We start from the raw sequence: 16,986 nt of genomic DNA on the forward strand, positions 1-16,986 counted from the left end.
TTTTTTTTTGAGAAAAATAACAAAATTAATTGTTTACTATATTTTCTCAAAAAAAAAAAGAAGAAGTATTCATTTCAAAATAGCCAATAGTTGAAGGGCCTCCAGCATTTTTAGATGCAAGTTTTGCAAACCGGTGTACGGTGCCATGGGTTCAGGCAAAATTCTCGGTGAGGGAGAAGCGTTGGCCCTGGGCGAAATTTGAAATGCGATGAGGGAAATGCATTGGGTGCAACTCTCTACACTAGTGTGATACTACTATATACGTGGCATACTAGCATTGGATATTTATCAAATACACCATAGTGAAGTCCAATAATAAAGCTCCACGTAGGCAGGTTGGATTGGATCCTGCATCGTTGGATGTAGCGTATCTTGACTCCGACGAGGACGTTTGCTTTTGGAGCCAAATAGCACGCTTGAGTTTGAAGGAGCGGGTGGACAATAGTGGGAATTTAAAAAATTCAAAAAGAAAATAATATTATTTTTTTTAAAAAAGGGAAATGGAGCCGTTAAAATGGAAACGGCTCGTTTCGTTTGAGCCACGAGCGCTGGACGCAAACCTGAATGGGCTTTTTTTTTTTTTTTAAGAAAAAAATAATTTGTCTCGACTATTGAGTTTTTGAAATAGGCCCCTTAACTTTATATATTTCCTTTTGATAAATTACTTTTCTCAACTTTTATTTTTTTATGACTTTTAAATTATTATCATTAACTACATTAGAACTCTTGCTAATTTTAGAGTGATTGTTCTTATTAATTTAGATGTTCAAAGCACTTTTTCAACTGCAGGTAATGTGAATTTTCGTTAACATTCTCCGACTGAAAAACGGTCGGACTTTAATTTTAATAAATTTGTGAATTAATTGAAAAAAATGATGGAAATCAAAATAACTAAAAGATGGGAGGGTGTCAATGAAACCAAAACAGTTGAAACATCTATTCCACACTGGCCTACATAAAGGGATCTCCACATTTTTCTATCCAATTTTGTATTTTTTACAGAATTGTATTTTAACAGAATTGTTTATTTTAGGAGCTGCATAAGGAATACCTATCAAGCATTATCTTTTTTTGTTTATGTTGAAGTGCGCAAGAGACAAGCTGTTATATAAAATTAGATGAGGTTAAGCTTCAAATAATGGTTTAGAAGATAGCATAAAGTTTTCGTAGTCCAACACAAAAGATGTTTCTCATACGAGCAATTGATATCAGCGATCTCTTATATTTAAGAAAAAAAAACACCCGGCTTTCGTGCATTGTAAAAAGAAAAGGCTTCTTGAGGTTGTGTCTGAACAACAGAATCCCAAAAAGCACAAATTTTGTATTTTTCTCATTTAAGTTCTCCCCAATGCACCACCACGGCTGCAAACAAAAAACAAAAGCAACAAGATAAAAAGCACATCCCACCACCAACCACCGCAGTAACAGCACCAAACATTTTTATTTACCGTACAACCACCAGATCAGAAAAATGATTCTACTCAGTAGCGACGTGTTTTGCTGATGAATATATATTCTGCTCCAAACACAAACATGATTACAACAAAAGAGACCAAAAGAGAAAATCCCCATGCAAAAGCAGAAACTAATTCATTCCATTTTATTGAATGAAGACTTAGAAAACCTTGCGAAATCAAATTCAACCACCTGAAAAATAGATGACAGAGCCGAGAGGCATGTAGCATCAAATCTTAGCTTGATCTACAATTGTGAAGCATAAAAGATAAATCACGTGCAAGAAAAAAGTAGAAAAAAAAAATAGCAGCTGGTGGAGGCTGGTAAGGACCTTTTTGTTAAAAAAATAATTTATAAGTTCTTAAATACAGCAAAGATATCCCCATGAATGTAATCGTTGTCAACAAGGCAAACTAAGTAGTAACTTCGCTGGACCTGAAAAGGAAAAGGGAAAATTAACTCAATATTTATTGGAGCCTGATGATATTTAAGGATGATAAGTAATTATAAAGGAAGGAGTAAAAGAAGTAGAAGAAGAAGCAGAAGAATTTCTCAAAATGGTAGATCAAATTCTGAAGTTCGAAATGATTTAAATGTCATAGGAAATTGGAAAATAGATTAGATCAGAAAAAGTTGAAAAAAATGGAAACTAGCGCTTGTCATAAAGGTGTCTAAGAAAAATTATATGTAAGCTGGAATGCGTAGTTTATGATAAATCGCTTGAAAAGAATCAACATCTAGTAAACAAAATAGAAGCACTACTAGCAGCCATAAAAGATCATTATTTTTCATTGTAGTTTAAATTATAAATATTTCCATTACCTACAAAACAGAACATTTTTTTTATTTTTTTTAATACACTGATTTCAAATGTACCCAAAAAAATTGGATGATCGATATACTCAGATACAAGACTACGCTAAGATTTATGCCCTGGAAGTACCAAAATTAAATGAGTATTTTGTTTGCAAAAGTTTTGAACGGTACATAGCATGATGGTTTATGTGGATTTCATAATTGGGCACTTGCCAATATGTTTTGCAATTATAGGGCTTTCCGTGCTGTGCACATCTAAGATGGTTTATCGTAGAAGTAAAACAGCATCTACATATTATTATTCCATTTTAGTTTTGTTTCTCTAGATAAAGAATAATTCAGAGCATTGATTTGAGTAGTAGAACGAGCGTGCGCGCGCAGAGAGAGAGAGAGAGAGAGAGAGAGAGAGAGAGAGAGAGAGTACCTGCTCCAGCAACTCCCTAGAGGGGTCGCCCTCGGGGAACAGGCAGGCCCACCCCCTGGTCCAGATCTCAAAGGCCTCATCTTTCCAAACCATAAAGCTCGCATGGTCCACAACAGTAGGCTGGATTATCTCCTTTGCAGGGAAAACACCCCAAGTCACCGCATTCACAGTACTGAAGCCCACATTGGTCACACACTCTCCCTCCTTGTTCACGCCAATGTATGTGATAGAAGGCAATGCTTTGCACTTCTCGACAAGCGAACACAGCTTCTTTGCGGAGCAGAAGAATTCGACATAAGCCTTCTGATAGACATAACCCCCTGCTCCGCCCCATCCTATAAAAAGAAAAACACAATGGGAGAATTAAGTACATGCAAAATCAGATTTGGTTAGGGATATAAGTAGTAACAGATAATTTTGTAGCAGCATATATGAAGATGACTTGGAAAACCAGTTTGCAAAGCAATTTTTGGTCACTAGTTAATACTTAATCATCAATCTACCTATCGGTCTAATCAAATTAGCACAATGTCACTGCAAAAGGTGCATTATCACATAGAATTGCACTCAGAGCAAAGAAATATGAGTGTTAGGTTCTGGGTAAGTTTGGCTAAGTTCACAATGAGCATTTCTAATTTCTATTAAATATAGATTTTATTGCTGTTCAAATTAGACACTGTGGAGGCTGCAATTGGAAGAGTTCGTGACTAAATTCCTAGAAAAAATTTCAGATCAAGTTTGTTTCATTAGCAAAATTAGCAGATGTTTCAAGTCTTTTGAACCGAGCTAATCAACACCAAGTTCACTTTTTAGCAATCTATCTCTCTCATTCATTGGTGTGTCCGTGAAGTGAGATATTCATCCCATGGGCAATTTCGGGTAGACTAGAGCTTCTATAAAAGTGATGTTCGAACAAGTGCCGACATCATCTTTTTCGCTAAAATCCTCTCAACAACTTTCTGCTACAACAAAAGCAGAAACTTCAAATTGGTGTTTCTGCTTTTGGGCTTCCACGAAAGCAGAGTTCCAACTTCTTTCCAAATGTGATGAGTTACTTTTGAGGAGAGCAGAAACAATTCCATAAGCCAGGTGAAACAGACAGTACAGCATATCAAACTATTATATAATCTTAAGCCCCTTAGTATATGTACATTTCACGTACCAACGGTGTGGGACTCTGATTTCTCTCCATTTACAGCAGGTTGGCTATTGATAGTAAGGAAACCGTTCAAATTAATCTGCCCAAGATGCTCATCAATTATCTTTGTCTCTGGCTGAAGACCGTCCAACTCAGACCACGGGCTACTTTTGAACTTCCCAAGGCAGTAGTTCATAAACCTCTGTGAAATGTATTTTAACCAAAGAAAAAGAGAAGTAATCATATATATGGCATTTGGAACAATCAATTGTTTCTTAGGGAAGAACATGTAAATAACCGACAGAAATAAATTACAGGCAAAAAAGGACACCCCTCCAACTATAGGACATTTGAAACAGATGCCTTAACTTCAGGTTTTCAAATTAGAACTCCTCAGCTGACACATAATTTGAGAAAAGGCAGAAAACTGTCAGGTTTAGTTAGAATGCGGCCCATCAAGTTTAAAATTTAAGAAATTTTCACAAATCAGACAACGCAATAGCTGAGAATGAACAATTGAATTTTAGTAACTCATTGAAATTCAAACAAACTCTACCATATAGGACAAATGTGTAATAAAATATGGACAAGTACCTCATTTATATCATCAATAGATTTTAATGGTACAGCCCATTCCTCCTGCAGCTTCTTGTCGCGCGAACGTGGTCTCATGAACTGTCAGATAGGTGCACTATACATAAATAAATAACTACTAGGAGAAGCCAATGACTAAAAAGAATTATCCCACAATTAAGAATTTCATATTACCACCTAAATGCCTGAATGAAGTAACTTGAAACAAGTTTTTGTAGTTAAAAAATCAATTTTCTCAAACCTTCCACTATTAGTCTTTTTAGATTCTTATTGAAACAAGAGAACAACAAATAAGTTCAAAACAACATATACGCGAGTTATGCAAAAAGATAATTTAATTTCCTAGTTTCGTCATGAGGGAAACAAGGAGTTGTTTGAGTGAGGTCCTGAACACATGATAAAGATTCTAAAACTAGTACTAGGAAATAGTAGATAATCATTCCCAAAGAGGAATGTAAGTTGACATATTACACCAGCAGTAATGGAGATATATGAAACATTTGTGAAAAATAGAAACTTAACCTGGTGGTCAGTAAGCGCTCCATATGATGGGTTACGAGAATCACCCCACCGACCCTGTGGATATTGGTCCCAACCAAGAGTCCTTGCAATGTAGCTTTTTGGACGATTAGCCCTGATCAGTAGTCCAAACAGAATTAGAAAACATGAGTCTCTAACAAACATTAAGGGCTTCCTAGGCCTTGCAGGAGCTCCTGCAAAAGTGCTTTTTCGGTAGAGCTATTTGATGAAGAACTAAAGCTTTTTTCTTCCGAATTCCCCAACAGCTCACAACAGTAGAAGCAGAAGCTACAGATAGCAGCTTCTACTTTTAGGGTCAAAAAGCTCCATAGCAAAAGCTCCAAACTTTGGTTAGCCAAACGCATGACCAATTGACCACTGTTACCCAGATTCAATAAGCTATTTCATGGGCTAAAATACCGTAAACTGCTTGTGCTTTATAACAAATCCTGAAAAGCAAAGCATACCAGAAGATAGGCCGGACATCTTCTTTAGCACGATAAACATTTGTTGGGCGTCTCCACGGCAACGACCTTACAATCCTGGATTCCTCAATAAGCCCAAGATTCTGCGATAAAAAAACCATCAGTAACAGCAGTAATAAAAGAAACACAAAATTATTCAGGCAAAAAATTACCATTAGTATGGCTAATGCAGACTTCTCCATGTTTAGAGTATAAAGATGCAATGTTTTGATCCCATTAGCTAAAATTTTTTTGCACATTTCAGTTCCAAGGTGGATTCCATAAGCCCTCACAGCCTCTTCGTTGTCCTTAATAGGCTCTAGTGCGGCAGTAATCTCTGATGGAACCTGCAAAATTAAGTTAACATAATTGAATACTTGAAACCAAAAATGGATACATATGTGAGCATAGTTGACAAGAGAGATATCTCTCATCAAAATAGTTATGAACAGAGACAAGTCAACAATTCGTGCATATTAGGGTAGTTTTATAGTGGAAAACTCACCTTAGTTTTGCAGAATCCAGTCATACGCAAGAAACCCTTGTAGTTGTTAATCGGCATAATGCCAGGAACAATTGGGCATGTAATCCCAATCTGACGGCAGTCATTGACAAACTTGAAAAAGATATCAGTATCATAAAACAACTGAGTGACAATAAGGTCAGCACCAGCATCAACCTGTCCAATTGGTATATATTCACTTCTTGATCAGCTAAATTATATACCCATCCCTCAAAGAACGTTAAATTTATTAGAAAAAAAAAATGTGAAGAATTAATGAGATGCACCTTTCTCTTCAAGTAAGCTAGGTCATTGCTATAGGCTTCCAATGTAGCACCTCCCTCTCCTTGTATCACGTCAGGGTGCGCCTCTGATAGAGAACCAAGTACTTTAGCAATGAAAAATCTGATATTCTATGTGGAAAAGCAGAAATTAATGTAATTGAGGCAATTTATGCCAACCTGGATAACCGGCAACAGTTATGCCGAAATAGTCACCATACTGGGTACGGATATGCTGCACCTGTAAGTTAATTGAAGAAGTCATGCTTAAGTAACCAAAAAAAAAAAAAGGTATCACATTGTGAGAAGTACTGCAGTGGCAAACAACAATTGCTAGTTCACCAAAGGCCTATATGCCTGGCTGAACTTCTACTTCAGCACTGTTTGAGTAGCGCTAGTAGAGCTATTCCAGGCATCCGTGTCAGCTTTCTCACTAAGATTACCCAACAGTTTTTATCTACAGCTGGAACCGCAAAGATCCAACTGACAGCTTTTTTCTTGATTTTTTGTCTTCTTCCACAGCTAGAAGTGAAGCTACTCCAAAAGCGGCCAAACAATCACCGGCTACAGAGCAGTTAGGACAACCAGAACTCAGCCAAATGCTAGGAAGTCCATGTTGAGAGTGGATTGGGAGAATCTATTCCTTTTCTTCACAACAATCAACAATCATTTGATTTCAAAGATGAAAGATATCAAAACAGTGTCAAGGAGAATTACCAAATCAAGGGCACAAGCAAATCCACCAGCAACTTGGACAAACTTATCCTGACCATGAGGAGGATCTCCTCTAAGTGCCAGAACATTTTGAATTCCGTTGGCCTTAATTGTATCCAAAGCATGGTCGATCTTCTCCACCGGCATATTGGTGCAAGTCAAGTGCATCATTGTTTCCACACAGACCTATAAAGAGAAAAAAATAATAATGGAACTCAATTATGGAAAGCACAATAATCACACTTTTAAAAGGATAAAGTGAGGCAAATCAGTAAGTCCTTGCAGCATTTAAGAGATTAACTCATTCTTAAGTGACATTTTTTAGTAGTTTATTAAGAAAACATTCCTTTTCTCTAGCAAGTAAACATTCTTAGTGGTTTACTCTTCACACTAAATGTGAAAGAATAGAAATTCCGCTCCAATACAGAGAACACGATAGTACCAGTTTCAGAAGGATAAGATTAACTCGAGAAAACTTTATTGATATTTCTCAGCAATCTATAAGGAAAAACATTCCCCTTATGTAGCTAGTAATCACTCCCAACACACTGAATTAGTAATCAAATCTTCGCACCCTTGATGTAGTTAAGACAAAAAGAGCCACGCCATCATCAGCATCCAAACAGCTTACTTTGGAAGGACACAAAATCAAATACATCTACCCAGGGAAAATATAATGTGAAAATTGTACAGGACGCCAAAATTACCGAGTGAAAATATAATGTGACAATTGCACAGGACCCCAAACTATTAAACCATTTTTTAATAGAGCCTCGACTATATTTCCTTTGATTGAGAACCTCTCAACTTTTGATTCGTTTAATTTATCATCACTAAATGATAGTTTTTATTAAATTAATCAGTGTTTCGGTTAAATTTAACTGTTCTGAACACTCTGTAAACAGCTGATAGCTAATGGAACCATTAATTGTGTAGAATTCCCTGTTCAATTTAGAAAATAACTCACATCAGAACAATAGGAAGTTCGAGGAGTAGGGTCTGTTACAAAATGACCTGCAGTTGATGCTGTTTCCATACATTTTTCACCGCTAAAACAAACAACAAGAGCATTTATCCACCAGTAGCACTAATTCCGAAAAGACACAAAGAAAAGGGGACCCAAACATCCAAATATGGCAACATTTAGCGGCAAAACACTCAGATGCACGAGCCTTCAGCTACCGTAAACCCTAGATCTTAACAACATTCACACGAAAACCACGGATCGAGCAATTACCGATAATAAGAAAAAAAACCCCAAAAATTCGCAAAAAATAGCCCAAAAAGGGAATTTTTTTTATAAATAATCTTATTAATTTTTATAATTATAAAAATAATTTTGTTAAAAAAATAATTATAAAAATAGTCCTATAAATGCGGTGAATGATTCACCGCATTTATAACTTCTCATTAGGAGTAGAAAAAAATAAAAGCGATAAACCATTCACCGCTTTTATTATTATAAAAATATAGAAAAAAATAAAAAAAATAAAAAAAGCAGTGAATGATTCACCGCTTTTATAAGACTATATTTAAAGCGGTGAATCATTCACCGCTTTTATAAGACTATATTTATAAATAAAAATTTAATAAACTTATTTTTAGAATAAATGTTTAGGAAAAGACTATTACACTAAAAAACCCCCAAAAAGGAGCTTGAGATCTGATGCGAGCTTAGATCTATACCATGTTCTGCATCCGATTGGCGATGCTGAGGGTGAGATCGGCGGTGGAACCCCCGGCGCCCCAGGTGATGTCGCAGAAGGTGGGATTGTGCGACACCATGCGATCCATGCGCTCGAAGAGGTTCTCGACCCCATCATCCGTCTTCGGGGGGAAAAACTCGAAGGAGAACACCGTTCTCCCCTCCTCCTCCGCCGATCGGATCTTCTCGATCACCTTCATCTCTCCCCTCTCTCTCTCTCTCTCTCTCTCTCTCTCTCTCTCTCTCTCGCTCGCCCTTTCTCTCTCTAGGTCGCTCCTTCTCTCTCTCGCTCTCTTCTCTTGGAGTGGGGGCGAGTGTACGCAGCGGATTTGGTAGTGAGAGAGGAGGTTTTATAGTGAGATCCGTGCCCAACTACCGCGGAGGAGGAGGGGTCTTTTTGTTATTATTTCTCTTGGGCAATTTGCACAAAAATGCCCCTCGTTTTGTTATTTTATATTTAATGACTACAATACTTGCAACTTCTACAAGTTTCGACTCAGGTTACTTTTTAATTTTCACAAACTTGAGCCCCCCGGCCGTACTATTGAGTGCGCACTTGCGTAAGTTCTAGTTATTTCTTATTTTTCACTTGTATTATATAATAATAGTATTTTTGATAAGTATGGATCTAACAAAGCGGTCTAAAACTTTTACCATATAAGAAACAAAAAAAAAAAAAAAAATTCTTAGTCTAAAAATAAAAATACCGGTAAAAAATTTAATTATATTCTAAAAAAAAGTTATTAATAACATTTTGCCAGTATAACAGTTCTTTTAATATATTTATAAAATAATGTTGTGTCTTTCTTTTCTTTTTCTTTTTTTTTTTTTTGAGAGATAGGTAGCACGCTACCCGCTTCGTTTATTTCATTTAGAAATAAGCTTAGCAAGAAATGTAAATCAACTAGGATTCGAACTCGGGTCTCGGGTACCAACCACCAAACCCCTTGCCACTTTCTCTTGGGACGGTCGATAATAATGTTGTGTCTTAGAACAGAATTAAACAGAATATAAGTCTTTTTTGAATGTCAAATAAAGATACTTTGGTTCTATTCCATAATAAGAGTTTAAAACAATAATAAAATGGGCTCAATTGTAAGCATGAAGAAGTGAGCACAAGTCCTTTTGCAAAAGAACCCCGAACATCTCACGCGTTAATTTCCTGCACCGTCGCTATCACTCACCAACCCAACTAACTCACTCTTCCAATAGGGAGGGAAGATGGGGTTAGGTCGATACAGCAGAAGACCCAAAACGACATTCACATTTCAACATCCGTTGGAGCATTTTGTTGATCGGCTCAACTGCAGTACCAATTACGATGATGAACGAAAACAACCAAAAAAATTGGTGGGACGGTACATAATACGAGCCCATTACATTCATTCTTTAATTGGGCAGCTTCAAAATTTGTAAGATTCACGTTACCAACAATAAGAGAATGGTCTGACCATGTTCGACAGAGGCCCTACCAAATTTTGTTATTGATAGATTATGCACACATTTCAAACTAGATTTTAATTTGTCATAGGTTATCAGGAATAGAGAGTTTTAATTTATCATAGATTAGTAAGAAATCAGTTGTTCATCATAGAAATGAAGCAGGTATCGCGAACTAAACTGAAAAATGCGTGAGATGACTGTGAAATAAGAAATTTTGACATGTAATGCCTCAAAGTATGGACAGATCTCAACCTTAGGGTATTGTTTTCAAAATTTGTATATTTTGATTTTTGATTCTACTTGGTTGAGAATTTTTTTTAACCAAATTAACTGAAAATCAATTGACAATTATACATGTGGTAGGTACATGCATACAATCTGCATGGCTGGTAGGATAGCATAATAAAAATTTAAAAAGTGCAAAGACAAACTCAACTACAAGCTTGTTTGAAATAGATGCTCTAACTTAGTTCTTTTGACTAAGATTCTCTTAAATTTTTTAGCACATTCATAAAAAAATCTAAATAATTAGCTTAATATATTAAACTCCGAATGAAAACTTTACGCGCTTTTGCCTGAAACACTAAGGGCCTGTTTGTTTTGGTGTAAGTGGAGTCATGAAACTTAAGTTCCATCACTTTCGTTATTTGTTTTAGTGTAAGTAAAAAATATAATGTAACTTAAGTTACGTTAGAACTCCACTTCATCTATTCTCGACTTTCTCCTCTAAAGTGCCGAACTCGACTTCCACCACACTCAACCTCCTCTAAAAAATTAACTAAACAGTAAAAACTAAACTCTACTTTCTTTATAATGGATTAGAATTACCTTATTTATAATAAATTAGGATTACCTTTAAATAATAATAAAAAATTTAATTATATAATAGATTAAATTTTATAGTGGTAAATTTACTACTATATTTAGGAGATAATAGGATCCACTTACTTACATCAAAACAAACAACGGAACTCAAAAAACTAATTTTGCCAACACCAAGTTATATTAAAACAAATAGAAGAAGTAATTGAATTTAACTTTCAGACTGTATGAGTTACATCAAAACAAACAACAAAAAAATAATCACACTTCAGGGAAACTCAAACACCACTACACTTGACTTACGTTGGATCTACAGATTCGTCAATCCAAACGCCCCCTAAAAAATCTAAAGAATTTTACAGAAGATGTACTGTATACAATCTCTACTGGGGTGTACAAGTAGCACTATTTAACTATTTTTTTATTATCTCCCTCAAATTTATTTTAGTTAAATTAATAATTTTATCAAATTTAACAACTCTAATTGTTATTAATTGTTTTTAATTTATCTATTTTTATTTGTTAGAAAAATAACCGGAGTAATTAAATTTGGTATAATTTATAAAATTTTAACTACATTCTACAGAAGTTAGGAATCTTTAATAAAAAAATAAAAAGTTGAGAGGTTACTTCAGAATAGTCTACAGTTGAGGGGTGTTGTTACATTTTTACCAAAACTTCAGTACGATTCGCTTGCATCATCACCTCGTCGTTTTCCTCTCCTGAGTCCTGACCCCTCGCCTTTTTCCCTCCTCAGAGTCTACACATGCTTTCCCAATGGACTACTTTAATTCCTCTTCTTCTTCTTCTCTCTCTAGTCTCAACCCCATTCGACTCTTCTCTCTCCTCTCTTCCTCCCACCTCTCACTTTCTCTCTCTAGGGTTCGCTCGCGACGATGCTTAAGCGCATCCCCAAGAAGAAGGCCCCCGCCCCTGCCACCGCCTCCTCCGCGGTCGCCACCTTGGATCATCTCCGCGAGGTTAACCCTAATTTGTGCATTTGATTTGATTTCGATTAGTTTATCCGTCCTTTGATCATGTGTAGTGAGTCGAAGGTAAAAAAGGTAGTTGAAAAATCTAATTGAGTTGTCAGAATTTGTCGTAGGGAACGAAGTAGGGATGAGTAGGAGTGGGAAAGGACCTCGAGTTCAAACTATGTTGCAGGGATTTGATTATTTGGCTTTAACTGGTCCTTTGGGATTTTCCTAATGATTTTGCCTTATTGTAATTTTGAAACCATTTTCTGTGATTGCCTAAAACTTCTCTGTAGTTTGTTCAAATCAATCTATACTTCCTATCATATGTCGCATTTTGAAGTTATAGCAGTCAACAAGTCGAAGTAGGTTGTTAAATTTTGTTGTAGATGGCGAAAAAAGAAAGTAGAGGCGGGTAGAAGTGAGAAAAGGGATGATTAGTTGTGGTTCTAATGTATACGGTGTTTGTTCGGAGTAAACTTCTCTTGTTCGAGTCCAAAATAACTTCAGAGGGGGATAAAAACACATTTATAGCTGTAGTGAATGTCCGCTCTTTGGATCATCCGAGACCTATTTCTGAAGCTGGACGAGCCAACACGTCTGCTGATTGTGTTGTATCTTTTTGATTAAACTGCGTTGACTTTGTTGCTCCAGTGAGTGATAATTGGCTGCCTTTGTAGTTCAAATCATTCGCTTTTTCTTTATCATTTGCCGACTGCGGTCTTTCCTCATAGTTAATTTTGCTGCTCGCAGACGCTAGAAATGTTGGAGAAGAAAGAGCGTGATCTTCAGAGAAAGATGTCTGTGGAAGTCGAAAAGGCTAAAGGCTTCCTACAGGCGAGAAATAAAAGAGGTAAGCTCAAAGCAATTTTTTCTCCAGAAGGAGATATGACACATCTGTAGTTGAACGAAATAGCACTCGTCAATTTGGCAAAGTATTACAAATTTTAGAGGTTATGCGGTTAAAAATGTTTATAAAAGATTATTCATTTTATGTTTATGCTGATATTCCTGAACAGCATGGTCCAAGGTTTATGAGTTCTCTAGGCTAAGTTGTTTCTTTCAAAATGCCTTGGAAATTCCTCTGTGCAATACAGCCATTTGTTTTGGCATTTTCAGTCCTACTTACAGCCTATTCAGCACTACTACATAATATCTTTTTCATTAAAAATCCCCTCTACGCTTCTTATTGCGGAAGCTGCAGAAGCTTCCAATTGGAGCTTTTGCTTCTAGGCTCCAAAAGCTTATTTTAGCTCCCTGCCACAGCAAAAGATCCAACTTATTTGCCTGCCCTGGTTTCTGGAATTACTGTTTTCAAGACAAGCCGTTAAGAAGTCAGGTCCAGCAATGGGGGTTTCAGGGCTTAGGGGCAAAATTGCTCTTAGAGTATAAATAGTTCAAGCTCCTTGTTAAAGCTATTCAAAATGCAAATTCTCAAAATAAGTTAATTATTTATGTCCTCAAAGTTCAAAGTGTGTTTTGTAAAAGAAGCTCCTCTTTTTTCCAGCTTCAATTGAATGCTTGAAGAGAAAGAAGACATACGAATTCCAGATAGAACAACTTGCGAATCTCCAATTGCGCGTTCACGACCAGGTAAAAAATCATAACATAAAAACTACTAATCTGAACGGTTTTTCATTTGGAGAAATTTGTTAACTGTCAATTTATGGTATCTGTTATCTATGTAGTTTATTACACTTGAAGGTGCAAAGGCGACTACAGACACTATAGATGCCCTAAGATCCAGCTCATCTGCCGTTAAGTCTATCCAGCAGTCTTTGTAAGCTTTCATTTCCCTTTCTTTCTAACATTTCCCAGAAAGGAAACTTTTCATGCTAACATCGGAGTACTAACTAAAGTAAATTCTTAATTTAAAATGGCATATCTAATTTTTAACATCGGAGTACTAATGGTATTTATAAATCAATTGTGGGTTCTCTTATCTTGAGACTTAATACAATCACGGAAGCCTCTGGATGAAGCTCTATTTGCTTCTTTTTAGGTTTCAACATCCTGTCTGAGTTCAATGCAATTTGTAATGAACCATACTGGCAATATATTTTAATGCTGCATCTTTTTTGGATTCCAATTCTTTATAGAATTTTTGCACATATAGACCTGCAAATATGCATGCAAGTTGGTATTTGTGTGTAGACCTCTGAAAAAACTTGTTTTACGCCATTCTCTTGCTGGGGATGCCATGCATATGTACCCTTGCAGGAGCACAAATGCAAACAAATATGGTTTTCGAGGCCAAGCACGCAAGTGCTGTCTTTGCAAGGGTACTATTTCATGCGGTATATAAATGCTCAAAACCCTTGCTTGTAAATCTTTATCTAGATGGGCAGTATTAGATGATGTTGGTCTTACATAGCATAGTGTCAAGTGTCAACCATCAATGCCTACAATATTGCAGGAATGCTGATGATATAGAAAGGGCACTGGAAGAGGCAAATGAGAGTAGCGAAAGTATGAAGCAGATACAGGAGGCCCTAGCAACTCCAGTGGGCTCTGCATCAAACTTTGATGAGGTCTTTTTTTTTTTTCTTTAATACTTATACCACCTTTATTAGTTTATACATACGTTCAAATTTAAATCAAATCCAACACTAAGTTGACTAAAATTATCAAATTAACTGCATGTATTTTTGTCTTTCAGTTCTCCTAGAGTGAGCGCAACAATATAGCCATATGTCGTTCTCAGAAATGAAAAAAAAGGACTATAGTAGGAACATAGAGATTATTAGTCAGTAGAGACTAAAGTTCACTATGCAGGGGATGATGATTTCATGAGATCAGGGTATATTTATATTGGTTTCATTGTGAGAAGAATTGACTTTAAGGTTGTTGATCCTTTATTCCTTTGGAGTTCATACTGTTGGTGTTGGGCAAGTCCGAATCCTAACAATTAGGGACTCGACGCCCCTAGTTTAAAATGCTTAAGATTTGGGTGGGATGGTGTTATGGGAATTTTTTACCATTAATTAGGTCACTACCCCAACTTTAATGTGTCTTACTATTCTCTGACTTGTTATGATAAGCAGGATGAACTCGAAGCTGAGCTCGAAGAACTCGAAGAACTTGAAGAGTCGGAAGAAGAGTTGCTCCAATCTCCTTCAACCACAGTAAATACAGAACCACTGCCCGCGACAACACAGTCCCCCCCAAAAGCATCTTCACAGCAAGCCAGTGATGTAGATGAACTCGCCAATCTTAAAGCACAGATGGCACTATAGCTTATCGCACGTGCTCGTCTTGTACTCCACCGCATAGCTGCAGTTTTTTTTTATCCTAAATACATGTAGTATAGACTTTGTATTGTAATATCTTGTAGATATTCTGAAGTGATAAGAAGAAACTTTTAAGTGCTTGCAAATATATCGCGATCATCTTAATCTACTAGGGAAGCTCTCATCACAACCATTGTTATGTCATATATCGTTAAACTTTTGTGTGTTTTACGAGCACTTAAATTGGATACTTGGCAGGAACTATTGAAAACACCTAGCAACAATAAACGCCTAAATTGAACTTTTGTTGCAACTACTATTAGTTGATGCAATTTTTCTAGGCATAATAAATCAAATTAAAATATAATAAATTATACTATTAACATAATGTCCCTCTCACTGCAACAAGGGTGCGTCAGAACCCGTCTATTACGAAAGTTTCAAACAGTTAATTATATCCATCACTGAACAAAACAAATTGGAGCTACGTTAAAATGGAGAAATCTTAATCAGTTAAATACTTCTCTTGCCGTTTAAGTTTTTCAAAAAAAAAATAATTTATATAATTTAATACGGTGTTAGAACATGAGATTTTGAGTTCAAGTTCCTCCAGCCCCTTTGTAGTATTATTTTCTCTACTTAATTCATGTTCATGCTTTAGACATATTAAAATGTCTCAAATCCAAACACGAGAGAGAATGTTGAATAAAAACAATAATTAATTCATATAAATTAATATAAATATTGAAAGCAAATCCAGCTAAAAAATGGGTACGTACATTTGCAACAAGACATGAGTATAGAGATATGATAGAGCTAAATAATCAAAAACTTGAATGGAATTTGGGTGCCATTAAAAATCTGAAACGGTATGGTTTGGGAGAGAGATCCGGTCCCAATATTGCTTGTTGAATAGCGAGGCTACGCGCAAGGACTCCTGTAGTTGGTGGGATGGTTGCGCCACCGACTTCTACGTAGATATATTTATATCACGGGTCGCTCACAGATAAAATCACTGGACCACTTACTCTTAATTGGCTCTGTTGTTCATTTGTCCACAGCTAGCACTTAAAAAAAAAAAAAGAAGAAAGAAAAAAAAGGGATCTATGATTCTACATAGCACTACAGTCACGAAAGCCTATAAACCATTCAGTTGTCTTTTCTTGTTTGATAATCTTTTTTTTTTTTTTTCCTTTTCTTTTCTTTTGCATGATACTTCCTAAATCCAAGTGCCAGTTTTGAGAGTTTTGGCCTAGAATTACTGGTATATAGACAAGAATAATTCAACATTCTTTTGATTTAAGAATAATGTAAAATGATAATGGAACTCAAAAAGATTATCATGGACGTGTGGAGATCGTATATTTTAGTTAGAGTATAGCTTGGTCTATAAACCAGGTTTTTTGAGGCATATATAGCGAGCCTATAGCACCTGTTTATCTTAAGTACACTTGACATATATATCAACACGAAAAAGTAGAAGTATAAATTTTTTGCCTAAATTACAGAAAACTCCCCTGCCAAAACCATCTTTTTCACTTTTTTCGCCTGTCATTTAAAAACCTATACTTTGCCCCCTTGTAAAATAAAAAATGTGCACTTTACCCCCTGCCGTTAGCGATCCGTTAGGGTTCCGTTAAAAAAAAATTTGTTATGCCAAAAATATCCCTCCACCCTCTTCCTGTTGTTTCGCTTCCTCCACCTCGCCGCCTCGCCGCCGCCTCGCTGCCTCGCCTTCCTCCACTGCCTCGTCCTTGCCCGCATCTCCGTCTGCGTCCACAACCACCCCCTCGCCCTCCTCCGTCGCCTCGACTTTGCCCTCGTTGCCGTTGCCACCTCTCCATCCACGTCCACCTCGATTTCCTCCATACTGTCGCCGAAATCGAGGTGCGACGAGGCTGTAGG

The 16,986-nt window shown here is 36.4% G+C and overlaps 2 protein-coding genes across 2 annotated transcripts; one reads left to right on the plus strand and one right to left on the minus strand.

Moving 5' to 3' along the window:
* Positions 1,423-8,898, minus strand: LOC109718377 (methylenetetrahydrofolate reductase 1). Its single transcript, XM_020244585.1, has 12 exons — positions 8,594-8,898; positions 6,911-7,093; positions 6,374-6,434; positions 6,200-6,282; positions 5,916-6,089; positions 5,584-5,757; positions 5,414-5,514; positions 4,950-5,061; positions 4,428-4,508; positions 3,858-4,035; positions 2,696-3,030; positions 1,423-1,890 (listed from the first exon to the last, which is right to left on the minus strand). Exons 1-12 carry the CDS (start codon positions 8,810-8,812, stop codon positions 1,807-1,809), a joined length of 1,785 nt encoding a protein of 594 aa, XP_020100174.1. The 5' UTR covers positions 8,813-8,898; the 3' UTR covers positions 1,423-1,806.
* LOC109718015 (vacuolar protein sorting-associated protein 32 homolog 2-like) lies at positions 11,664-15,229 on the plus strand. The gene is made up of 6 exons (XM_020243995.1): positions 11,664-11,857; positions 12,605-12,704; positions 13,359-13,444; positions 13,540-13,631; positions 14,268-14,382; positions 14,896-15,229. The coding sequence occupies exons 1-6, from the start codon at positions 11,774-11,776 to the stop codon at positions 15,085-15,087; spliced, it is 669 nt and encodes a 222-aa protein (XP_020099584.1). The 5' UTR covers positions 11,664-11,773; the 3' UTR covers positions 15,088-15,229.

The sequence above is a fragment of the Ananas comosus genome, linkage group 12 (assembly GCF_001540865.1).
Source record: "Ananas comosus cultivar F153 linkage group 12, ASM154086v1, whole genome shotgun sequence".
Classification (NCBI taxonomy): Eukaryota; Viridiplantae; Streptophyta; class Magnoliopsida; order Poales; family Bromeliaceae; genus Ananas; species Ananas comosus.

What these genes read in the sequence shown, in the direction of transcription:
- LOC109718015 (XM_020243995.1), top strand. Translation starts at nt 11,774, where the DNA reads ATGCTTAAGCGCATCCCCAAGAAGAAGGCCCCCGCCCCTGCCACCGCC. An exon ending in ACAGGCGAGAAATAAAAGAG is followed by an intron (nt 12,705 to 13,358) that starts GTAAGCTCAAAG and finishes TCTTTTTTCCAG; the next exon opens with CTTCAATTGAATGCTTGAAG. An exon ending in AATTGCGCGTTCACGACCAG is followed by an intron (nt 13,445 to 13,539) that starts GTAAAAAATCAT and finishes TTATCTATGTAG; the next exon opens with TTTATTACACTTGAAGGTGC.
- LOC109718377 (XM_020244585.1), bottom strand. Translation starts at nt 8,812, where the DNA reads ATGAAGGTGATCGAGAAGATCCGATCGGCGGAGGAGGAGGGGAGAACG. An exon ending in GATGTCCGGCCTATCTTCTG is followed by an intron (nt 5,062 to 5,413) that starts GTATGCTTTGCT and finishes ACTACTGATCAG; the next exon opens with GGCTAATCGTCCAAAAAGCT. An exon ending in ATCAGAGTCCCACACCGTTG is followed by an intron (nt 3,031 to 3,857) that starts GTACGTGAAATG and finishes TTCTTTTTATAG; the next exon opens with GATGGGGCGGAGCAGGGGGT.